Below are 26,023 nucleotides of genomic sequence, written 5' to 3' on the forward strand. Positions count from 1 at the left end.
AGCGTCACTTTAGCACGAGGGGACACTTTTGCACGGCGTCACCTTTGCACGCAGGGTCACTTTTGCACGAGGGGACACTTTTGCACGGAGGGTCACTTTTGCACGAGGTGACACTTTTGCACAGCGACATTTTTTTTATTTTTAACGTAAATAATACTCGCTTTTAAACGCAAGTTGTTGTAAATAACTAAAATGTGGTAGTTTTTTAATGAAATTTTAATTTAAAGTTTTTTTGAAGTTTTACGTAGAACAATATAATAACGTACCACAATTCATTAATTTATATTAATAGCTTAAATTAAATAAACTAGTTGAATACACATTTTTAACTTTGAACAAAAACAATTTTGAATACATTAAATGAAAAAAATCTGAATTTTGTTACTTTTTAAACAGAAAGATAAACTTAATTTGGTAAGGCTTAAAAAACGAATTTTGAGTATTATTTTTACTTATTTTCTCTTGATGTTATAATTAGCATTAAATAGCTGTTAAAAAAATATTTCAAATTTATTTTTATTTCAAACAATTGTTAAACTAAAAAAAAAATAGTTAGTTTATAAATATAAAGGTATTTCATATTTTACCAGATGTTTATTTTTTAATTTAGCGTTAATGTCTTTGGAGCGTTAGGTTTTTATTTTTGTGGTTAGTCAATGCATTTAAATACTTGATGATGATCGTTCTACATCAAAGCGTAAATAAATATAAGTTTGTGGTTAAAATTTTGCTTTTTATGTTAACCTATGAATTTTATATAATAACTTTTTTATTTTGTTATAATAAATATACTATATGTGTTATTTTATTTTTTCTTAATGTGTCTTCCAGTTCAAGTGATCTAGGTTTTGATGCCTAGGTTCATCATATGAACAATAAACTTGTAACCGTATAGTAAAATATATAAAAAGGCATAGTTTTTGATTAATATATTAAAATTCAAAATAAGCTAGAACAACTTACTTACACTTAAAGTATTTTTTATCCTAGTTTCTAAATGAATTAACTTTATTGTCCCTGGTATGAATCTTTTATAAATAATTTTATTTTATCTTTTCGTTAGTTTGTTTCTAACATTAACTTATACTTTTTAAGATTTTAGATCTTTTATTTTTTGCCTTTAATATAGGTATATTATAAAATTTTAGTTTTCAGTTTCTTTTTATGTTACAGACTTGGTAGTAGCTAAAAAACTTTTAATCGGCCTGCATGCAAAATTGATTTTTCGTGCGAAAAAGTCATCATGCCAAAATGTCGCTGTGCGAAAATTTCATTGTAAAAATGTGACGTTGTGCAACAATGCTGCCGTAAAAAAAATGTCATCGTGAAAAAATGTCGCCGTGCAAAAGTGACGCCGTGCAAAAGTGACCCTCCGTTCAAAAGTGTCCCCTCGTGCAAAAGTGTCCCCTCGTGCAAAAGTGACCCTGCGTGCAAAAGTGTCCCCTCGTGCTAAAGTGACGCTCGTGCAAAAGTGACACCCACCCTAAAAGAGTATACCAAAACTTTTTTTAATATTTAACTAACATTACTGAAATTGTCATACTAATTAAAATTGTTAAGTTTATGGGAAAATTTATAATTCTAAAAGCTAATAAAAGGTTAGCTAGTTACAAATTGAAAACATGGAAGTTTAAAACTTACCAGATTTACACAAATTGTTATTGAACGACGAAAAGTACGCTCAAAAGGTTGGGTAAAAGGACCTGGTGTACAAAAAGCCTTTCGGTTATCGAGTCGTACACCAAAACAGTTTAACGTCATGCCCAGGAAAATGACTTTAGTTATTACTTGTGCCAACAAAAACAATGCAGAAAATTAATCAAAAAAGTTATCATAATTATTAAATAAGATTCGAATTCGGGGCACGATCAAACATTTTTATATAAATAAATATTTTATAATAAATTTATAAAAATAGAACTGCATAGGTAATTTTAATTCGAATAAAAAAAATCATTTGAGCTTCAGACAAAACTTTAATATATTAAAAAATACAAACATTTTATGCGGATAACTAAGTAAGACCTGTTTGTACATAACTATAAGTTTAAAAAAAAACTATACTTTATACTTTAACTTACTTAGTAATGTTTATTAAACAACAAAAATGCGCTAAAAAGTTTGGTCTAAGGACCTGGTGGACGATAAAATCTTTAGTTTTGGAGTCATACACCACGGATACAGTTTGTGTTTTGTCCACCACTTGTTATAAATTAAGTTCTCATGGTAAGTATAATTTATGTAACTATTATTTATTTTCAAAAACATGTAAATATATAATACACACGATAAAAACCATTGTTGTTAATAAAGCTGTTTCATTATGTCCGAAACTAAATTATAAAATCCGTTTGAAACTTTTTATTAAAAAACAGTTGTTTATCAAATGAAGTCTATCTTACTTTGTTTTTAAAAATGCTATGTTTTACCAAATAAAAAAAATAATTTGTTTAAACTGGCGTTTTTACATGACTCTAAAACTAATTTAGATTAAAAACTACTTGGAGAAGACAGCAAGCTTTAAAAGCACACCAACAAGAACAGCATGCCAGTGTGACTAAATAATCAGGCATGTTGTTATTTATTTTACTAGATGTTAAGTGGTATTCAAAAATAGAAAGAAACCCCGAACAGGTATGAGAAAATCGTATAACAGTTCAAAATTTTTTGTGTAAACTTTATTTATCGCTTATATTGTTTTTCCAAAGTAATACTTAAGTCTGTTTTTAGGTTTTAGTTGTTTATTGATAGGGATGGTTTTATTTAATATTGAAATTTAAGGGAGGATACGACGTGAAGCCTATGGTAGACTACGATTTCCACTAGGTAGTAGTAGGTTTAAAAATAACTTACCTTTTTTTTAAATTATTTTTATTACTTCATCAATTTATGAAACAAAACTTTATAAGTTTTTGCAAAACTTTATTCCTATAAGTACAGGGTTGCCACTCGTTTTTTCAAAAATTTTTCCAGGTTTTCAAAATTTCTTCAACGTTTTTAAAAGTACACATTTTTGGGTCTACTTTTAGTTTTAAGCTAATTTCTATATAAGAAACTGTATTTAATAGTATTAAAACATTGAAAAGATACTGTAAAGTTACTTTAAATGTGTTTTTTAATAAAAAAACTTTTGATGATGGCAAAAAAAATTTATTTATATGATAGATTTTTTGTGTCAACTAAAAAATGTTACTACTGGAAATGTTAAAATTATTTAAAATTCCAGGTTTTTTCATCAAAGTTCCAGGTTTTTCCAGGTTTTTTTTCAAAATTTCTCGAATTCAAGGTTTTTCCAGGTCATTTTTGCATAAATTGTCAAATTCCAAGTTTCCAGGTTAAGTGGCAACCCTGTAAGTATTGTAAAAGCTCAGAACAGCATTTAAAAACAAATGGTTGTAGTTTTAAGACCAAAAATATTTTTCCACACCAATTCATTGACCATAATGTGAGATTTCACATTTTTTTCTTATTTTCATTGAAATGCAAAAACTACTTAATATTATAAAGATACTATTAGAAAAGTTATGAAAAGTTATAAAACTTGAAAAGTTCATGAAGAAAATCATTCAGAACGTAGTCTTAAATCAAAATAAAATTGTTCTCAACTAAATTCTATTTGTATTTTGTATAACTAAATGCAACGATACTTAATAATTTTTTATAGGTACATTCAACTTTTTATAGATACAACTTAAAGTTAAGTGCATTAAAAAACGTTTTTCTAAGTAGGTAAAGCGTAAAATTAATACTAAGAAACCCATATTTTAATTAATACCAGTTTTTTAAAGTTATATTATACTTTCTTAAAAATTTATTAATTATTTTTTTTTGGTTCTTACAAAAATGTTATAATCGTAAAGTTTTTTAATTTATAATTAAAAAAAAAAGTATCTTACAAATAAAGTTTTACAACGAAAGCGTTTAATTGTGTTTATTTATTTAAAAAAATTACAACTATATAAAACTAAATAAGGTATAATATTAAATAAAAAATACTTTTCTTGCACAGTGAGAAAAAGCAACAAAAATTTAGGTAAAAATAAGATTGAAAAATTCACAGCAAGTATTAATTTAATATTGAGTTGAACAGTTTAAGTTGAAAAATAAAAATGTAGTTGATTAATCACAAAAGTTAATGTAAAAAGTAAACTAATTCATTCTAACAGAAGAGCAGTGCCGCTTTGAATCCACACGTCTTTCTGTTGAAGTTTGCTGGGTAACGACAGGCGAGTCACTAAAGTTTCTCGACTCTGTGACGTGTAAATCGGAATGGAAATTGTTTCTCCACTTGCAAACGGTGAAGGTGAGTTCTGTCAAGTTATAACAACTTTAGAAAAAATTCTGTGATGAAATTAAAAATTCTTATACTTTTGCCAAAGAATACATTAAAAGTACTTTAAGTATTCAGTTAGTTTTGTATTAAAAATAAACAAATGCGACTGTAACTAAATACTTTTGATATCCATGCAATTCTACAAGGTGGTATTTTGCAGAGAGTGGGTGAATCTCTGCGGTTTTCTGATAACTTATTTCCATCAAAACTACATCCCTCTAATAATAATCCACCAATCTATAATTGAAGTTTATATCAACAAAGTAATAATCTGATTAAAAAAATTATATGGACGCTTAAACAAACTTTTCCTACTCACTTTCAATTAACTTTAATGTTCATAGTTTTTAATATCCAATAAGTAATAAAAATTATTAATTAAAATCTTTTAAATCTGTCTAAATATTTTCTTTAAATAATAAAGCTTCATGTTTACTTGAATATTTTTTTTTATTTGTAATAAAACAAATAACATACTGCTAAAAAACAAAGGTTAATAAAACAAACGTTGACACTGAGATTTGAGCTCGGAATGTTTTTCCACGAGCACACCAGTTTGAGTTGGTCCATTTGCAAATTTTTGTCATTTCTGGCTGTTTGCTGACGCAAAGCATTGAGAAAAGTGTTGGGGTGAAATAAATCACTCAAGTTAAGTTCAGTTTTTAAAAGTTTGTTTGATTCGATTTTGCTTTTCCACTCCTGCACAACAAGGATTTTAAATTAACTATTAAAAAAATATTAACTTAACTTATGATAAGAAAAATTATATCTAGAAAATAAATATAGAATGAATAAAATTACTTAATGAGCCTTAAGTTCTTAGCTGTGGAAAAATTGTCCAAACAGAGAGTTTAAAAATCGGATAACCAGCTCAAACTTGTACATTTTAACAAAAGCTACCTGCAGAGCCATAGCCTTTGTAACTAGAGATCTGAGAAAGGCGAAGGAATCTTCAGGGCCTTGCTGCCACATCTTCAGCCAGATGTCAGGAGTTTTCTGCTTCAACATTGAACTTGCCATCACGTGCACCTCTGACGTGAGAAGCTGCGTTCCTGGTATTATTTGACAAAAATATTAAAACTTATCAAAATTGATTTATTTTAAAAGTTTAGCAACTACTTCATAATTTTTGAAATACTACTTATTTACTTAAAAATTAAAAAAAATTATGGAAAGTTTTAATATTTTACCATACTAATCGTATTCACAAAAATAAAAGTTAGTCAAGTTAGTGTATCAAAAAAAGTTGTAATAAAAAGAAAAGAAAAACATTCATTCTAAATTATTAACAATTTACAACTAATGTATACCTCTGATAACTTTACTGAGAGAGGCAAGTGTTTGGTGGACACTCTGAACTATCTTAATTGAATTATTTACTTCAGAGTGTACAAACTGGTGCACGGGCGGAAGATCACACACGTTTTTAGGGTTTGTTAATTTGCTGTTAATTATTTTAGACTGCTGGTTAAGCTTTTTCCATGTTTGAAGGACAGGTGATAGTTCCTTGGACCACAATTCCCTATTAAAGATGCTCGTTTTTAGATATATAAAATAATACAAGTAGAAATGATTATGAAATTGAAATAGTTAATTCGTTGAATAATTCATACAGCTACACTTTAGTTTGCAAGGTAGACAATTTTTATACATAATATATTATTATATAAAGTTAGTAAATGCTGTGTAAATGGGATGTTGCTTTTGAAATTTATACTGATATTTATTAATTAAGTACAAATAAACTTAGTTATTAAATAATTTTGCTATTACGGAATACTAAACATCTAAATACAAAATGTACTACTTACAATTTTTATTTTTGTATAAAGTTATTCAGATTGAAACTCGATTTCTATAGATAAAACAAAGCTTTAGCTTACTATTAAAGTTATTAAGAAGTTATAACATATTAAAAATAATTCAACAGACAATTAGAAAAAAAAAAAGAAAAAAGTAAAGCTATAAAATAACTTAATTAAAAAGCATTAAATTTGTTTAAATAAAAAAAAAAAGACACCATAAGTCTTTTACCTAGACAGAGTATTTATTTGATTTAAATCATAATAAAATAGAGTTCAAACAAACTAATAACCTGTTAAATTTAGCAGCAACTTTCTCAGATCTGCCGAGAGTTTTCAACTGGTTGATCACACGAGTTGACTCAATTTTCTGACTGGATCTTTCGATGTTGGCGGGCAGTCCCAAGAAGGAAGGTGCATCATTTGTGTCAGGAATATTTTCAATTGCATTCAGGTAATCCTGTTAAAATTACCAAGTATATGAGTTTTAATTCAAAATAGTTAATACAAGGAATATATACTAGTTAATTAAAAAATAAGTATTCGTTTACAATAAAAGTCAATTGTCTAATCTATTTCTATACATTTTTTTTCTTTAACTGTTGCCGTAACTAACACATAATTTGGAATTTTGTTTAAAGTTAAAAAAGATTTTGAGCTTGGTAAGCAAAAAGTATGTGATTTATATTTAAAAAACAATTTAATGTGTCAAAAGTATATGTGATATAAAAAAGAGATACAAAGTGTATATTAGTGTATACTTATATTAGACTAAAATTTAATTGATTAAAAAATATTCCACTAAGCAAACTTATAAGAGCTTTTAGAATAGATAAGTTTACTTCAAAATGCAAAATTTTAAAATGGTACATATGTTTCATGCACAAAATTACGTCACAGTGTGTTATTTTTTAGTTTTGTGTAATTTGTATTTTTAAAAATAAATTTTGACTCATATGGCTGAAGATTGCTTTTAAAAAATGTAAACTTTGCATTTTGAAATAAACTTACTTAATATATACACATAATTTTTTTTAAATCAAAATAAAACAACCTTTTAAGTTCTGAGATAACATACTAACACAAAAGTGATACCATGTGATATTTGTATAACTTTAAGTAAAAATTTTAAATCGTATAAGTTAAAAGGTTAGTCTAAAGTTTACTTAAGATTAATGGGAATTATATTAAAATCTCATCGCTTAAGTATTATTTTTCATGTTATTAAGTTTAGATTCAAAAACAAAACTATACTAAAAAGTAAGTAATATATGTGTATTATATTTTGTAAAAAAAATACTTAAATCGCCTTTTTAACACATAACCTTAGAAACAGTTCAAAGAGAAACAATCTCAAATCTTTTAATGTTATTAATTAAAATAATTGCTTTATAAATAAATACTATTTTCATTAAGCTATTTAAACTATCATATCTAGCTGAAAAATTCTACATTTGGCACAAACTTTTTACCTGTTTTTTGTAGGAGTTTGGTATGACAATGTTTCCTGGCAATGAGTTGTGTGATGAGGCAGTGAAGAATTGTGCGAGGTAGCTGTCGAGTACCCTCATGTCGAACGGGTTGTCAACGCGACCTCCGTATACCGCGTTGCTCAGTATACCACGAATTGTTTCAAATTTGATTGATTTTCCTACAATAGAAATAAGTTTAAAAAAAATACTATAAACTTCTTCAAACTAGTGGTTGACAAGCTAAGGCCCGCGGACCGGATTCGTTCGTAAAGCAAAAATACCCAGCCTAAAGCTATTTTTGGTTAAACAGTAGTTCAAAATAATCTAAATTAAAGAATTTTCGGTGTTAATCCAACAACAGATTTTTCTATTGAGGGTAAGCATTGCTGGTATTAGAGTAATTGATAGATTGAGTTTGGTGGTTTATCAATTATGTATTTCTTCTTGAATAACTTTGGTCGTTTGCTACAAAAATAAGTACGACATAATTTTTCCTGTAAACCCGACCCGTTACGCATAAATGGCTACCAATCCCTCATTTAACTTAACATATGAGTTACTTCTAATAATTTTTGTAGTTTTTTTGTTTCAATAATTACTTTTGTAAAAGTTTTGAATAAATAAAGACTTACAACTTTAAACTTATACAAATAGTAGTTAATTTTTTATTTGTTTTTTCGATACAGAATAACTACTGAATCTTTTATTTAAAACAACCACTCATTAAAAAAAAATACAGTAGAAACAAAATCATCAACAAGTTTAAAAACATATATTGCAATTTAAAACCTCCGCAGACAAGTCTGTTTATGACGTCAGCAGCGCATCTGAGATCTGAGTTGGAAAACTCATAGAACTTTGTCCAACCCTGAGGTATAAAACTTCTTCTTTCCTGAGTTACCGCGTGCAAATATGACAAGGAAAACAACGCCTGGCAACGATTGACGTCACGTGACTTGCCGATGAAGTCTGTGCTCCAACTCTCGTAAGTGCGAAGTAGATTCTTCTTGATACCGGGAGGAGCCTGGAAAAGGGAGTTTGAAAGTATAGTGTTTATAAGTTAGCTTTAAACGTACAAGGACAAAAACATCATTTAAGTGGTTAAACATACTGATTTAAACCTGTGGAAATTTAATACATTGTTCTAAAAACAGTTCTTGTATACAATTCATTTGCAAGATATGTTACTAGTTCGCACTCAGTTAGTTTTAGAAATTTTCTGGTAGTTGTAAAACCAGAGTAACATGGTATTTGATAAAAAAATAAAAATCAACTTACACAATATTATGTAAATTTAAAATATAGCATTGAATACTATTATTATACTAATGAACAATCAGAAAACAGCAGTTGTTTTATTGATGAGAAAATAAACAAAAACATTCAAATAAAAAACATACCTCGTAAGTAATTTTAACAGACGACTGCAGAAGTACGGTAGGAAATTTGTCATGTGACTGTGATGTCATCCACAACCTGAAATCTTCATGCGCTTGCAATGAATTCACTTCCTTTACAGTTATAATATATAATACAAATATGAAGAAGAACAAAAATAAAATTATATAAATAAATTCAAAAATCATTTATACATCTTAGCAAATTACTAGAAGTTTAACATTATAAGAAAGTTGAATCTAAAAAACTTTAGTAGTTATAGTCTTATGATCAGAACTTTTTAGAGTATGAAATTTGACATTATCATAATTCATAAACACCAATTTAATAATATATTAAAAGTTTATATAAGCTAAAAATTTTTACAAAACAAATGAAACTTTTTCAAGCGTAGGAAGCCAGCTTGTTACGAGGTGAAGATTTTTCAAACAAAGCCATTTTCCATCTCTGGCACATTCTCTTAAGTTTCTCATTGCAACATCTGATTGGCCCTGTCCCATTGCCACCTAACGAATAAAATGCTGGTGAAATACAATTAAGTATAAAAATTTAAATTTTAATGAAATTGTAACCCATTTTTACCTTAAACGTTAGGATTTTTTCTTAATTAAACCTTTTTATGAGTAAATATTAGCTGTTTTTATAAAGGCTAATATTTAGTTATAATAAAATATAGTGACTGTAGTTAATTGATAATACAAAATAGTAATATGCATAAGGTAACTCAAAAATATTACGTGGTATAATAAGACGAAGGTAAAAAAAAATTAAGAAAAATAAACTTTTTTAAAAACTAATTGTTTAATGTATAAACATTAAAGTTATTATGTATATAAATCTAATAAATCTCTAAAAAAATTAGATTATGATGATAAAAGCCTGCATATTGTAAAAATCTAAAATTCCAATCTAATTACAGTCAATTTTTGTTATTCATTGAACACCTTTAAACTTGATACTAAGTTTATTAAAAAGTAAAAGATAATAATACTTAACTGTTAAAACTTAGACTTGATATTAAACGTTAAGTTATTTTTAGTTTCAACTTCAAAAAAATTCTGACTATCTACTAGTAATTTACTTGACAATAGTTTTCAAGTCCAATTGTTTCTGCTGCAAGTTCTTCTAATTCTTGAGATGGGTCAGCACCTAGAAAAGTTTTTCAATAACTGCACTGACTATGAAAAACAAATAAAGAAAAAAAACAAAACACTATTGAAATATTTAAATCCATTTTAAAACCTTGAGACAAAACGACAAGTATTGGTTCAGTATTGTAAGTGCACCCTGATGTATAGAGTTTTTTCAATGTTGTTATGGGTGGACTGATGTTTTTCATCGACAACATCTTTGTAGCAAACGAAGTTAGGCAGCTCTGAAGCCTGTCAGGTCTCAATGCTTGAACAACCAAAACCTGTTTCGGCGGATAAGTGCATTTAAAGCGTTTAACAAATAATTAGCTGAAATGTTTGAATCTCTTGAAGTTAAAAACTTATTCATGTGTATAATTTATAATATAACTAAAACAATTTATGAATGACAGTAAAATTACACATAATATCAAAAACTTTAAATCGTTTGGTTTTTTCTGATAGATCTATAAAAAAGCGCTAAGTTCTACAAAGTAAAAATATAGCAGTAAAGCTATATAATAACTTCTTAAGATGTTGGAAATATTTTGGACTTTTTCATTTTGAAACTTCGACTTAAGTTCAAAACTGGTGTTTATGAAAGTATTTAGAAAGTGTTTATGTTTGAACAACTTTTGAAATGAATTTCTTTAAATATTTCTTATTTTCAACATGTGAAAACCTTACTTGTTATAAATAATTTTATTTAAAATCAGAGAAAAGGATAAAAACAATTTCTATTCATCTAAAATCAAAACAAAAAGCTAACCTGCTGAAAAAGGGTAAGTTTTGTAGCAATTTTGGAAGGAAAGTTAGCTTCACAGTCGTAACTCGAATAAAAACCCAACCATAACGATGAATCATCCAAGTGCAAACTTTTGTACAACTGGGGAAAGCTGGACTTAAAACTTTCAACTGACTTGTATCTGTAAAAGTTAACTTTTTAGAAGTTGACAGAAGCTGTTTTAGTAAATAATTAAAAAAAAAGTTCATAAGAATTGAAAAATAAATATTAGGAAGAAACATATTTTACCTGTCATTATCAACCCAGTTTGGCAAGTTAGTTCGGGACTTTTTAAAAGTTTCATCATTTTCAAAATTTTCTGAAACTAAATTTCCTAAAAAGTACTCCCATTCCTATAAAAATACAGTATATAAAGAATAATTTTCTATTGTTCTTTAAACTCAAAGTAAAGTTCGTTAAACATGATTTTACTGCTGTTTTTAGTAAAACTTACTTTTTAACTTAACTTTTTTATTAAAAAATAAATAAAAAGTTATGTTTAAATTATGTTTGACTACTTTAAGTAACCTACTTTACTGTTTTTTTGAAAATTATACAACTAAAAATGTTTAGTTCTCTTCTTGAGTGTGAAAAAATTTAAATGTTTAAACCCACACTTGGTTATAACATAAAATATTCTTTCTTAGTATTAACATACATTATTTTGAAAGGTGCTCTTGTGCATAGCATGCGTGTAGTGCAGCGCAAACATGAGTCTGTCCATCTTGAACAAAGATCTAGCCACATATCCATATACGGACCAGAGCACCTGGTTGTGGAGCCAGCTTATCCGAGATGCCTCGTCGCCCGTTTGTTCCTATAATAAATTTCAAAAAGATTTACTTTTATTAAGACTTAGATAAATAAAGGCGCTTTATACTTACAAAACTTTACACTTGTTAATATAAAGTATAAGTATCATTTTATTTTTTCTTAAGAAAAAAATCTAATAGTACTAAAGGTCTACACAACTGTAGCTTAACTAAACTTACTCTACAATAAGTGTTTTGTAATATACTTTTGGCCACTATAATTCAAGATTATAATTTTACTGACCCAGTTTATTTTGTAAATCAAGAGATGTTGTGCGCTAACAACAATTAAAAAATTATTATTGTAAAAAACAATATTGTAATAATTAGGTTTGTCAACAGAATAAAAATTAATATCGATAACAAACCGTTCTAGTATTAAGAGACTTTTTAAATATCCGAACAAAAGAATTGAGACTGAATCTGTACATGTTGTTCAGCTTGCACAAATCACAAATAACGAAGTAAATTTCACTCGCACTTTTTGCCAAAGACAAGTACACATTTCGTTGCTGTTTATATTTTTGATTGATAATTAAGTTTTACTAGTTATACTTCCTTTTTACACTTAAGACTAATAACAAATTTAGCAGTAAAAAATAAATATACTTTTATCTAATTTCAATAAAAGTATCTTTTATTATGTAACTTTTAAAAGTGGTAACAAAATTTTTATTTAATGACAACAAAAACATTTATTCTAACATTTATATAATTGGTAAAAAAAGTTAAATTTAGAAAATTCTTATGCTTATATTTTTATGAAAATTACATACAACCATGATCAGTCCTTTTAATATCGTTTCTTAATAGTAATAATATTAGGATAACATTTAAAATTTAATTATACAAAACCTTGTCAAGAGAGGTTTCCATTTGCTTAAACTGTTCAAGTGAAGTAGTGATAACTGTGCTCGAAGCTTTAGTTTCGTTCAAACTTTTTAAGAGAAGCTCATTTTCCAGAATGTTACCTTCGGCTTTTGCTAATTGCTGCAAATTTTGTCATTAACTTCAAACTTTACATAAACTAATTTTATTAAAATTTTTGTCTTGATAAAATTTTGAATCACACTTATATATTTTGATTGAGATAAAATTTTGCTTGAGTAGTTTTTGCTATAAATTAATTGCAACTAAATTATAATAGATACTTTTTTGGTCAACAGTAATAAATCTAAAGAAATCAACTCAAAATAAAAAGTTTTCAACTAACTTCTAAAAGACTGTCTTCCAAAGCAGCTAGTTTTATTTTGAAGTCTTCTCCTTCCTTTAGAAGCTGCATTTTTTTCTCTTCAAGTTCTGGTTTTTCATTTTGAATAGTAAGTGCCAACAGCTAAAAAAATAATTGTTAATAACATTGAAAATAGTTAATGTAAATAAACCAATTATTAAGAATAATAATTGGAATTGTTTCCCCTAGTTGTTTTTTTTTTTCGTTAAAAGTCAAGTTTTTATACTTTTAAATTTTTTATATCGAAATTTAAAGGAATCAATATATCGTGTCAACAATATAAATTAGTTATAATACAACAAAGTAGTTTAGAAAACTTAATAACTCTTAATAGCTTTGAGTAAAAATTCAAAATAACTTGTGTCAGGAAACAATAAAAACACAGTAATTAAATGCCAAAACTTTTAAAAATCAACTGAAAACTATTGCTTTATCAACCGGAAAAAAAATTAGCTCCATTTAGCAACTACAAAGAAAAATTCATGGTAAAAGATTATACTTCAAAAACTTTAAATTTAAATTACGACACATGGTTAGTTTAGTTTTAAATTAGTTTAATTTAAATTCAATTAAACAACAACTACAAATTTTAGGAAAAGCTAAGAATAAGATATACAAATTTTCATGTGACCATAAACTAGTGATGTACCGGACTCACTATCCGGGTCCGGCCGGATATTGCCATTTTTGTCTGATATCCGGATCCGGCCGGATTTTGATATGAAAAAAAAGTCCGGATCCGGTTCCGGCCGGAATATAATTTGAAAAACAAGTCCGGACCCGGTTCCGGCCGGATCCTAACAGAGATCCGGCCGATCCGGATCTAGTCAGTAAAAAAGAGCATAAAGAAAAGTACTTTTTCAAAAACAAACCCTTTGTAAATTAAAAAGAGTCATTTTCGTCAGTTAAAATTAAACACCTACCGTGATTGGCTTATTTTGAACTCGTGACTAATTTACATTTGTTTACATTTAAACTATGAAATAAACATTTTAATAGATTTTAATCTTAGCTACCAGATATTGTTTCTGTGATGTACTTTATCTTTCTATCAATTTTTCTTATACTAAATGACTCACTATCCGGGTTCAGATCCGGCCGGACATTGCCATTTTTGTCTGATATCCGGATCCGGCCGAATCTTGATATTAAAAAGTCTCGATCCGGTTCCGGCCGGATCCTAAATTGAAAAAAAGTCCGCATCCGGTTCTGGCCGGATTCTAATTTGAAAAAAAAGTCCGGATCCGGGTCCGGCCGGACCCGAAATTGTGAGTCCGGTACATCACCACCATAAACCAAACAATAACTGTAATAAAGTTTTAGAAGTATCATATGAAATTTTTTAAGTATAACTTCTAAAAGTTTTTAACAAACTTCATATACGTTTTATAAATATAGATGTAGATTTTAAAACCTGTCCTTCAAGACCAGCTCTAGTGGTGGTGAAATTCACTTCGGTGATAGAAACATCAGGTTTTATCTGAGGGTTTGGATTTCTAGTTGTTAAATACAGTTTGAACTCTTCGTTGTAGTCAATAGTTTTTTCTCCTAACTGTACGGTATAGCGCGGACCTTAAAATAAACATGGTTTTAAATAAAGAGTATTTTAAAACTAAATAGAAAAAAAATAACTATTTAAGTGAAATAGTGTTCTAATTATAAACTAAAAAAAAAAAAAACTGTTTTAATTTTTAAATAATATTTAAAAGTTAAACTGATTAAATGTACACTTAGGTTAATTGAACACTTAACAATTTTAGTTAGTCTAAAACTGGTCGAAATTTCTTAATTTAGTGAAATTAACAAATTATAAATTATATTCTTAAAACAGTGTCCTAAAACAATTATTATTTACATAAAATTAAAAGTCTACACATGTTTTAATTAAAGTACAATAACTGATGATTAATATATTCTTATTAAAATCGTATAAACATTTTATACGCTATACAGATAGAAACACTGGCATAAACATACATTAAGATTATAAAAACTAACCGATACTAACGAGGTCACCGCGAATTAGTGGGTACAAGAAAGGGTCTATAAAGTCCATTTCTTGGATAACAAGAGTTTTTCCAAATCTTACCGCTAGCTCTACACTAGTTGTAAAATTTGAATCCTAAAACAAAACTTGTGTCAGCTTTTATTTATAACTTAATAACTTAAAAAAACACACATTCGAAAAAAAACTTGATAGTAATATCAGTAAATCTACAACCACAAATCTTGTTAATAAAAAAGGTAATCTTGTTTTAAAAGAAAATGCTACATTTTCTACAATACAGTATAAATTATACATTTAATTTAAAACCTGCTGATTTATGACTTCTAGTCTGGAACCTTTAAGGTGTTCTTTCAGCCAATCAATAGCTTTAGAAGACGGATCAATCAAGAATGGACATGTATCGCACTGAAAAATTTAATTTATATTAACACTATTGAAATAACGTGAGTTTTAAAGTTTTCTTTTGAGAAATGTTTTCAACAACTTAGACTGTCATAACGTTAAAAAGAAGTTAATAAAAATTGGTGTAAAAATTAGGACTGTTAAAATTTGTGCTTGGAAGATTATCAATTCATAATTGTTTCTAAAACTAGAAAATTAGTTAATAAATTACTGAATATATAAAAGAGTTTGTTTAATTAAATAGTTTTTTACTAATATTTTATAAAAGTTTTAATAAAAGCCACAAATTTAAACCGCTAAAGAACTTACAACAAAAAATATTAAATAGTCAATGTACATTTGCTTTCATTTAATTTAGCAAAACCATATAGCACTTTAGTTTTGACTATAGCTGTTTTGCTTTTCTTAGTAATAAATCAATGACAAAAGATCTTAATAATTCTATAAATTTAAAAAAGTAAAACCTGCAAAAGAATAAGAGCATTTTCAATGGATAGTTGATCACTCGGAAGACCTTCAGATTTCCATTCAAGCTGCTCACTTTCACTGCTCAGAAACTTTCTTAAATCAAATTCTGTCATATGTTTGAAAATTTAACAAACTATTCTAAAAAATAAACAAGATACTACTTTAGGTTAAATTTTTTTAAATGTATTTATATTGAGTAATAACCTGATATCTAAATAATTTATAAACTTCCGAAATGCAGAAAACACAGCCTCACTAATAAACCTTTAATTAAAAAAAAAATTTGTCTTAAAAGTAATCTACGAGTAAATAAATACCTCCAGTGTTTAGGCATTAAATTTATTAGCTAAAAATTGAATAATGTATTAAATAATATTAAATAAGAATTTAAACAGATATCTTTATTAAACGAAAAACAAAATATTTCTTTAAAAACATTAATCAAACTAGAATTAAAATTGATATCAATATACTTAAGATGTTCTAATTTAATATAACGCAAATTACAAACAAAAATATTATTTTTTGCAAAATGATAACCTTTTAAATCACAAATTTGAAGCCAATCAGCCAAGAATTTAGATCTTGTGTTTTCAGATGTTGAAGGAAGATACGTGATATATGCGGCAGCTAGTTGAGATGAAATCGTCAAACTTGATAATTCTCCGTCTAACTGTTCTACCTATCGACAATGACAACTAATTTACTCCATGGTTTAAATGTTGATATGTTTAGTTTTTACTTAAATAAGTACTACGTTCTTTTATCAACTAAAGTTCGAGAAAAAAGCATACTTAGTAAAGAGCATAATCTAATCTCGGTATTTTAGTTTTCAATATAAATCTGCTTGGTATCCATTTTTTAGTTGAAGACATAGAAAAACTAAAAACTGTTTTATAAACAAAACTAATGCTGTTATACTTAAATGCTGTAATAATTCTTAAGGTCTTTTAATTAATATACTTTTATACTTTATTTATTAGTATACTTAATTAATATCTTATTGGTTAAATTTCTAAATAAATTCTATTTTATTTTATCTTAAATTAAAAAAATTGAGATTTTCAAATATTTTTTTTCAAAATCTAACCAAACTCATATTTTAGCAAGCTTATACAAAACATAAGATAAAATTTCTAAATTTTATATGCAGATACTCTAGAAACTATAACTTAACTTAACAAAGATATTTTCAATAGTTATATTAATATTTATATCTTTATAAAATTTCATATATGAGTAATTACAAAAAGTCCGTAGTTACACAATCAATATGTTTGTTTAATAAATACATTAACTTTGTAAATTACTTATACAGTAGACTACCGCTTAAGTACGCACTTTTTTGGTACGCACCTCGCCTTAAGTACGCACTTACCTAAAGAGACGAAAAAATTCTAAATTTTCTTATACTTAGATTTTTTCTAAAGACTTGTTCCATAGAGTCATTTTTTGGCGCTTTCCACCCATTTTTTCAAGTTTCTATTTTTTTTTATTCAAAAACTTTCAGAATATCTCAAAAGAAAGGCTTATTTTAATGTGACATAATACAAAACTAGTTAACCACAAAAACTAGTTACAACTTTTATAAAGTCAAAATAAACATATAAAAAGAAGCAACAACAACAAAAAAACTAAAGTTAAAAAAAATAATGAGCATCTTACCATTTTGCACTTATACTATAAATGTTTCTATGATATAAACTTTCTCACAAAAAACAGTCCTGAAACGTTTTCTTTCACTTTTTAGCTAATGGAAAATTATAATAATTGTATTAACTAAACTTAGCTTGACTAGCATTATGTAGAAACTTATTATGAGAAAATTAATCCTTTTAAAATCTATTAAAAAAATTTGCAGATTAATATTATGTATCAAATGTTAATTAAAATAAAAAGACTTTTTTATTTGGCTTAATTATTTGGTGGCTAGTTGTAAGAAAGAAAACAAACAACTAAATTTCATATTATACTATGTCGTCAAAAAGTACGCACTACCCGTGCTAAGTACGCACTTTTTGGTCGGGTTCAATTTGCGTACTTAAGCGGTAGTCTACTGTACATTGATTAAAATTAGACATTAAAAATCAATCTATCTAGTATCTCACTTGCTTGCTCCATCTTTCGCGCTCACCACTGAGTTTTTCAACCAGCGTTTCAGCCCTCTCGATTGTTTTGTTCGCCTTGTCAACGTCTATTTTCAATGTAGCCGCTTCTGTAGTTCTCTTCTCGAACTTCTTCCTCAGGTCGGCAACTTTACCATCAACCCGCTTCAATTCTCTTCCCAATTTTCCCACACGGTGCTCCGCTTTTTCCAAATTTCTGATATGCAATAGAGTTTATGATACAATTAATATATACAACATTTTCTGTAAAGTTATATATTTGTGTATGTAACCCTTTTTTTTTAACACTATGTACTACCAGACTGCACCGCACGACCATCAACGAAACCAGATCGCAGATTGTCATATGGACTGTTGTTGATGGTCGTACGGTGCAGCCTGATGGTTATTGGATGATAGCGTAAAACAACTAAGCTTTTCTGAAGATAGCCGAAATTACCTCTATTTAAACTTTAATACCAAAAATGTCATAAACAAATATATTTGATATTAATAATTAAATTAAATAAGGTTTTTATTGAACAGACAATCTGTAAAAAATATATAAGATAATTGATAACCTATTTATTTACTTAAAAAAGCTTTAAATACTGTAGTTTTATTATTTGTAATCTAAACAAAACTATTCTGAAAGGCATCGTGTTTAAGATTAGAGATATGTAAATTTCGTTTAGAACTTAAAATAAGTTAATAAGATTAGTGTATGGTACTTATTGAGTGTAAAAACTGTTGCAAAAGTAAAAAAGTACCTCTGCAGAGATGCTTGTTCTTTTTCAAGCGGGGCAATTTTTTCAAGAACTTGGGCGTACTTGACATTAGCAATGACCCACTCGGCAAGCGGAAGCGCCGCAGCCGAGGCCCTCTGCGCTGTCTTCTTCTCAAAACTCTTCCTCTTCACCTTCATCAGTTCATCGACGGAGAAGCGAACTTCGGAGGTGATTTTTCGCACGTCGAAATTTATTATCTCCTCTTGCATTCCCCTCTTGCCGAGAAAACTGTTTCGGATAAAAATTAGTTAGGAAGTGAACAAGAAGCCAGACTTACATGCTTTATCATATTTTTAAAAAATGTAAGCTTTTGTGTACGAGTTAAGATTTAATAGGTTTCACGTCTAATAAAGATAGTTTTTCCTAGTTATAATTAAGGTTAAAAGTGTCATTTATAAAGCATATATTAAAGAAATTAACAGTGTTATTAAAGTACTAGGCTTCAAACGTACAAAAAAAGTTAAAAAACATTTCATAGAAGTATTCATTTAGTTTTTATGCTAAAATATTAGAAAATGAAAAACCTTTTCATAGAAACCCAAGTGGTATCAAATATTCCCATTAGTCTGAGGACTCCTTCCAAAATATCCCTGATAACATCGGGGGGATTTCTGAGAGCTCTGATCTCACTCAGGGTTTTTGGGTTGATGTTGCCCACCGCTTGTTTCGCAGCTGATATCAGTGGCTGGACCTAGAAAGTTTTATACTGAATTTAAAAAAAAACTTAAAAAGTAAGCTAAATTTTTAAAGGGAAATATATTTAAATTCAGTTTAAAATTTACATTAATTTGTAGGAAACTATAACTGAAGTTAATATATTTGAAAAAAAACTTAATTCAAAATAAAACTATTACATTAGGATTTTTTAACTAATCTACTATTAAATTTATGTTTTAATTTTAAAAAATAGCCAGTAAATTATAGGAAATAGAGATGAAAATTTATAAAAATTAAAGTATATACTTATTTGTGTTGACTATAAAAAGTGCTCAATTTACAGGGTTTTTACTGGGTATTTATTGAAAAAAAAAATCGATGTACACATCATAGTTGTTATAAATGATGTATGGCGTAAAACTAGTGGCTGTAAATAATATACTTTTAAACTTAAACCGTCTAATAAAAGGGTTAAATCCAAAAAGAAGAAGTTTTAAAATAGCTAGATTTAGTAGAAATTATGTTATAATAGGTCTGCATTATGTATAAAACGATAATTAAAAGCAGTATACAATAGTTTGTAGACAATCAAAAAGATTTTTTTAACAACTTAGAAGAAAAGTTTGAAAGTCCATATACACTAAAACACAAACTTCTGAAAGTTCAATGTCAATGGCCTTTTTTCTTTTGTCAATATTTAACCTTTCTTCACCGGCTTTTTGCTTCAAGTCTTCCATTTCACTTTTCTGAGTACTAGCGTTCTGTTAAAACATAACGTATTTTTCTTACTTTAGCAAAAACTGAATGTCTTTATTTAAAAACTTGGAAACATTTTTATTTTTAGACTTTACATTAGTCGTATATTTAAGAATTTATTTACTTATTACAATGATGCTAAATCCTGTTTTTAGTACTACATAAACAAGCTAATCTTTTTGTTTTGTTTAAAATAAAATAAAACATAAACTTTTACATTCATTAAAAATGTATTTATAAAAGTACCATCTAAAGAGTACACATAAATACTTTATAGTAGAAACTATACTTTGATACAACAAAACCCTTAATGTTGTAAAAAGCACTTTAAACCTATCAGAAATATTTATAAAAACGATATCCTTAAACAACGCAGTAAAAAACTTATAAACTAATTGTAAAGTTTAATTTAGTCTACAAATTTGGATCTAAAATCAACATAGTTATTTATATTAAGCAGTTGGACATAGCTTGTAGCTACAAAAACTTAAATAAAACTTCTACTGATACCTGCATGGCAGTAGTGATGTCCTTCAACGCAACATCTGCTTCAGCCTGTTTTTCAACCAACAACTTACTTTGATCTGCAGCTTTACTTTTCAATTCATCAACAAGCTCAGTTGCTTCATTTAGTTTCGATAATCCGGCCTGTATGTTTCATTATATATTCAGCTATAAAACTTAAAAGAATTTCAATACACTTTATAAATTACTCATATGTTATTTTAATTTGATAAAAAACATGCTGCTTTAAAAATGCTATAAATAAATGATTAGAAAAATGTACTATTAAAAAACTTACAACATTAATTTTTTTAATAATATTTTAAGGTTCACTTAAATTAAAATTTCTACTTCAATTCACTAGTAATATAATACAGTAGAAGTATTTTGGTTAAATTTCAAATGACTAAAGTGAAATGAAATAATACTATTTAAAAATGATTAACTATTTAAAAAGTTTACAAATTGAATTACATAAATATTTAAATTTCTTATTTTATACATAGTAGTTTTATTTATTCAATAATTTTCGTATATGCATAAATCATAATCAGTAAGCAGAGGTCTTTGACAAAATAGATATATAAAACACCAAACACTAAAAGATGAAATATAAAATATAAAAAACAGGTATACCAAATTAAAACATAAAACAATTCAAATTATCGCCCTAAAACGTTTTTAAACAAACTTGAAAGTGAGACTTTTTCGTCATTATCTGCTCCTTCTTCTTGCTATAAACCTTTTTAAAGCATTTGACAAATGAGGTGAATTTTATGGGTGCGTTCAAACTGTTCGATGTTTGCCCTTTGTGAATGGCAACCATGTTTTTGCAAAACTTCTTTCCACGTTCGTCGTGAGAAAGTTCTTCTTTAAGCAACATTCGTGATATCTGCAAATATAATGTTTGGTTGATTCTTGTAATTACATCAATATAGTATTAATTACGATACAGTAAGTATAAGACTTTTATTAGGGTTACCAAATGTTTTTGTAAATTTGTTCTAGGTTTTTAAAATACAAATTTTTTGGCGCATTTTTAGCATAAAATTAAACTCAATGTAAAACACTGTCTAAAATAGTATTACAACATTGAAAAGATAGTAAAGCTTCTTTAAATGTGTTTCGCAATTAAAAAGAATAAATGATACAAAAAAGCTTTTTACCAAGTAGGAAGAACAGCTAATGATCTATTTTAAATTCTCAAACAAAAATAAAGCTTAGAACCTTCTTAAATCCAGCACAGTTCTTTTACCATTGTTAAGTGAGCTTAATGTAAAAAGCTAATTATATTTTTCTTTTACTTGAAATAAAACTTAATTTGTATTGTTATTATAATAATACTTTAAAATATTCTTAATTTAAATGTATTTCATCTACTTAAAATTTTTTATTAATATTTTGAGTTTTAAAATGAGTACACTACAAAACGACAATTTATGATAAAAAGTACTTGTCTCATTGATGAATCAGTCCAGTTTTCAACCCACTGAACCTGACATTTTTTGAAGAACGCTGGGTTTGATTGACAGTTATAAGTGAAACTTTCATTTGTGCAATTCATTATTAGAACAATATGAAGATTTGACCGTATTCCTGAAAAAAAAAGGTAAAATAAACAATATTTAACTTTTCATAAAAATATTTAGTTTTAGTAAGTATTGCTTTTTTATTTAAACCATAGTTTTACATTTTTTTTAATTAAACTAGGAAGTGTTAATAGGAATAAACTATATTTAATATTTTTAATACAAAAATGGATACAAAAAATCTTGGGATTTTGATATTTAAACAAAAGTTAAGTTTTTATAAACTAAAGTTTTTTTATATATCTCAATCAACTACTGCTAATATTTAAAAACTATTATTAATAGTTATACTTTGTCTACGCCTCTCCCTATATACATTAAGTCATTTTATCAAAATTGTAAATTTTTACTTGCTTCAAATTTAAAGCTGTGCTGGTTTTTCATTTTAAATACAATAACAACCTGTTTTATTATTTATGGTTTGTTTTTTTGAGTCTTTTTTATTGTTAATTTTATTTTATATTTGTGTTCTATTAATCATACCAAACATTTGTCTTATTTTTCTCTACATTTGTATTCTATTTTAGTGGCTCGAGTTCTGATGCTTAAATCCAACATGGCACAAAAAACCACAATAATAAATAACATTTCTCAGATAGTATACATCAGGGTGGCCAAAAACTTTTTTATACTTGTTTTAGGTTTTCTGCATTTCAATGTGGTTTTAAATTTACAAAAAACAGATTTGAAACATAATTTCTACGAAATATTAAAGGATATCCAATAATTAAGTTTCAAGATACTCAATTATTTTCTTCTAATCTTGAAATTCCATGGTTTTCCAGTATTCTACTATTTTTAGCCACCCAGATTTATAGACAATAAATTATTTTCAACTTTTGATTTTTACTACGAAACTTGTAAAGTTGTGAAACCAACTTTTAGCGAAATAGTTGTGAAGTGGACCTCTATGCCCCTCATCAACGGCTTGTTCCCTTATTGGACTGATGATGCTCTCCAACTCGTCTTGTTGGAACAAGCCAGGTACTTCCCCACAACTGAGAATAGAATTGATGAGTTGCAAAAATGAAGAGTGCACGACTTGATGGTCTTCAAGAATAAGAACCATCTGTAAAATTAAATAAAATTAACCAGTGTTTAACAACAATTAGAAATACTTGCAGCTGTATAAAGTATAAAAAAATATTGAATTAAGCTGCTTACGAACTTATATGAAATATTTCAATGTCTTACCTGTTGATCTTCAACTCCAGCCTTTTGCATGTAAGTTTTCAAATCAGCTCTGAACTGTTTGATGCCGTAGTTTGGTCCGACTTTCGGAGAAACGACAGCAATGTCGTTGATGTGAGCAACAACAGAAACAGCAGTCTTTCTGCCAACCCCGCATTTGCCAGCCATGAGAAGGTGACCTCCGACAGACGATGACAAAACTCGATTAACCCGTGCCATGTACTCTAACACCTGCAAAAATCGGATATTATGTGTACATTACAATCAAGAAATAAAATATTTTCTTAAATTAATTTTTTTAAATATTTTTATTGATAAAAATATCAAAATATTGACTTCAAAACAAAATTGTTTAATTTAATATTTTTTGTTAAAGAGTACAGCAAACAAACAAAATAAGTGTAGTTTGGCATGAAAATAACGAAGTAAAACTATTACAAATCACTCAACAGGTTTTTATTGATCCAACTAAGAAAAACTTATGTTAATAATGAGTAAGTTGAAATATCAAATTTAACTTAAACTAATAATTTTTTGTTACTTACATAGCAACAAGAAGTACTTATAAATGTTTGGAAACCTTTAGAGAAAATGAAAATTACTGATCCTAAAGTAATCTAATACTTTTGGCTACTTCAAAAGCAACAATTAGTGTTCTCAACTTGAATTCAAGGAAATAAACATAAATTTAATACTTCAAAGAATTTATTTAATAAAATATTTTGCTCTGTAGAATTTTATTTCAACAAGAATTTATTTACAACTAGAGAGCTCTACAGGAAGAAACATTGTTTTATAAATAAGTTCTTTGAAATGATAAATTTGAAATATATATTAGTTTTTTATTTTCTGTAATCTTCATATTGCTTACAGTTTGAGTATTTTCAAGATATTTATTGTAACATATTTGGTGTAATTATATTTTAAGGTATATATGTATTGTTTCTACAAAAACTTCAAATAAATATTCTTCCTAATTATATGGATCGGGACCCGATAGATCACTCATTTCTTTACAACAAAAAAACAAACTGAACAAGTTGTCTACATTGCAAGCAGGTAATTCTATTATCAATTTTTATGAAAACAAGTTCTTGCTAACAAACAAACAAATATATTTTAAACAACTTTATTACATGCGTACATCACTTCCTAAGAAGATAGTGTGCACAGCTTTTGTATAACTTAATACTCTAAATATTTTATATTTTTTAAACATGAACTCTTTAAATTATTGTTTTTTTGTTAATAATTTGAATCGCCTAAAAAATAAATAAAGTCGAATTATCATAAATATACTTATAAAACTATATGTTACAGTTTGGTTTTACTTATGTGTAACTTATCTTTATTTATCTAATAAGAGATACATTACATAAGATATATTTTATGAATAAATTTAGAAATAGTTTTCAAAAACATTTTAACTTACATCCTATTTGATGAAATTTAAGTTGAATAATTTACAACTTTAAAAGCAACTGAAAAAATACCAAAATTTTTTTTAGTAACTTTTTATTAAAAGAAGACTTATTTTTTGATAAAAATAATAAAACTAACCTCACTAAAAACTTGAATATCGACTTCTTTGACATCTCTTTTGTAAGAATGAAGAGACTTAACTAAAAAGCTTTTAAGATCTTCATTGTTTATTGCAGCTAACGTTTTGACTTTATGTACTGATTCTGTTAATGAACTCTTTTTTACATTTGTTTTTATTTACTTCGATATGTAGAAAATATTTGTTGTTCTTTTATATAAATTAGAAAATTTATAATGCACATGCAAGTCTTAAGTAAACAATTAATAATGCAGGTCAAAAATTTGTTGTCGTTTAAATTTTTTTATAAATGCGAGTAACATCACAGTAGTGTTTATCATATCTATTTGACAATAGAAATATATGAATTAACAAAGTATATATTATACTATATCTAAAGTTTGTTTAACAATTCTTTATAGTTTAAAAAAAAGATAAATAAACTAATGAAATTCTTACGCTTATCTTGTACTGCCCAAGTAACATAAAAACAATCATCAAATTTGAAATCAGAAATTGACCAATCATGTGCAAGAACCGAACTCAGGATTGTGTCAAACTTGGATCTATCCCTAGACCCCACTAAGCGGTCTCTAATAGCAGTATAAAAATAATTATTATATAAAGACATACCTTATTGAATACACTTAGCAAAATTAATTTAGTTTTACACATTTCTATATGTTAAGATAAAAATCAAACGTTTGCTGATACAAGCTTTTATTATATAATAGAAATAGCAAACAATTTATGCAACCAATAAAACATCTAAGATATCGCTATAGTGTAAATAATCAATAATAACATATAACAAGTATCTATTGTAAATACTAACTTGAAAATTCTGCATGCTTCATACGACCAAGCTTGAATCAAATTTTCGATGGAATTCAAATCGTCGCTTGTTACGTCATATCGAAGAAGCATTTCGCACCATTGCGTCAAGTCACGTGGCGTGAACAAGTAATGAGAATGATCGTCGATTGAAAATTTCCGATTTGTTTCAGTGTAAACCTAACATACATGAGTACTCAAAAATAGTATTTTTAATAG

At 27.1% G+C, this 26,023-nt stretch overlaps 1 protein-coding gene across 1 annotated transcript in view; it reads right to left on the reverse strand.

Annotated features, from left to right (window-relative positions):
* Positions 1-3,978: 3,978 nt before the first annotated feature.
* LOC145842711 (cytoplasmic dynein 2 heavy chain 1-like) overlaps positions 3,979-26,023 on the reverse strand; it is a 57,114-nt gene continuing 35,069 nt past the window's right edge. The window contains exons 50-84 of the mRNA XM_082950189.1: positions 25,806-25,984; positions 25,430-25,563; positions 24,991-25,115; positions 23,434-23,661; positions 23,119-23,308; positions 22,104-22,246; positions 21,342-21,542; positions 20,657-20,794; positions 20,044-20,151; positions 19,258-19,424; positions 18,716-18,961; positions 17,949-18,162; positions 16,381-16,522; positions 15,837-15,946; positions 15,277-15,375; positions 14,961-15,084; positions 14,377-14,534; positions 12,945-13,064; positions 12,587-12,721; positions 12,100-12,243; positions 11,578-11,736; positions 11,169-11,272; positions 10,905-11,061; positions 10,248-10,419; positions 10,087-10,154; positions 9,386-9,511; positions 9,008-9,118; positions 8,397-8,631; positions 7,608-7,786; positions 6,429-6,595; positions 5,644-5,855; positions 5,234-5,385; positions 4,841-5,032; positions 4,454-4,570; positions 3,979-4,310 (exon numbers count right to left, since the gene is read on the reverse strand). Of these exons, the coding sequence (XP_082806315.1) occupies positions 4,155-4,310; positions 4,454-4,570; positions 4,841-5,032; positions 5,234-5,385; positions 5,644-5,855; positions 6,429-6,595; positions 7,608-7,786; positions 8,397-8,631; positions 9,008-9,118; positions 9,386-9,511; positions 10,087-10,154; positions 10,248-10,419; positions 10,905-11,061; positions 11,169-11,272; positions 11,578-11,736; positions 12,100-12,243; positions 12,587-12,721; positions 12,945-13,064; positions 14,377-14,534; positions 14,961-15,084; positions 15,277-15,375; positions 15,837-15,946; positions 16,381-16,522; positions 17,949-18,162; positions 18,716-18,961; positions 19,258-19,424; positions 20,044-20,151; positions 20,657-20,794; positions 21,342-21,542; positions 22,104-22,246; positions 23,119-23,308; positions 23,434-23,661; positions 24,991-25,115; positions 25,430-25,563; positions 25,806-25,984 (5,412 nt within the window). The 3' untranslated portion in view covers positions 3,979-4,154. The remainder of the gene's footprint in view (positions 4,311-4,453; positions 4,571-4,840; positions 5,033-5,233; positions 5,386-5,643; positions 5,856-6,428; positions 6,596-7,607; positions 7,787-8,396; positions 8,632-9,007; positions 9,119-9,385; positions 9,512-10,086; positions 10,155-10,247; positions 10,420-10,904; positions 11,062-11,168; positions 11,273-11,577; positions 11,737-12,099; positions 12,244-12,586; positions 12,722-12,944; positions 13,065-14,376; positions 14,535-14,960; positions 15,085-15,276; positions 15,376-15,836; positions 15,947-16,380; positions 16,523-17,948; positions 18,163-18,715; positions 18,962-19,257; positions 19,425-20,043; positions 20,152-20,656; positions 20,795-21,341; positions 21,543-22,103; positions 22,247-23,118; positions 23,309-23,433; positions 23,662-24,990; positions 25,116-25,429; positions 25,564-25,805; positions 25,985-26,023) is intronic.

The sequence above is a fragment of the Thalia democratica genome, chromosome 8 (genome assembly GCF_965202585.1).
Source record: "Thalia democratica chromosome 8, ktThaDemo2.hap1.1, whole genome shotgun sequence".
In the NCBI taxonomy this organism is placed as follows: Eukaryota; Metazoa; Chordata; class Thaliacea; order Salpida; family Salpidae; genus Thalia; species Thalia democratica.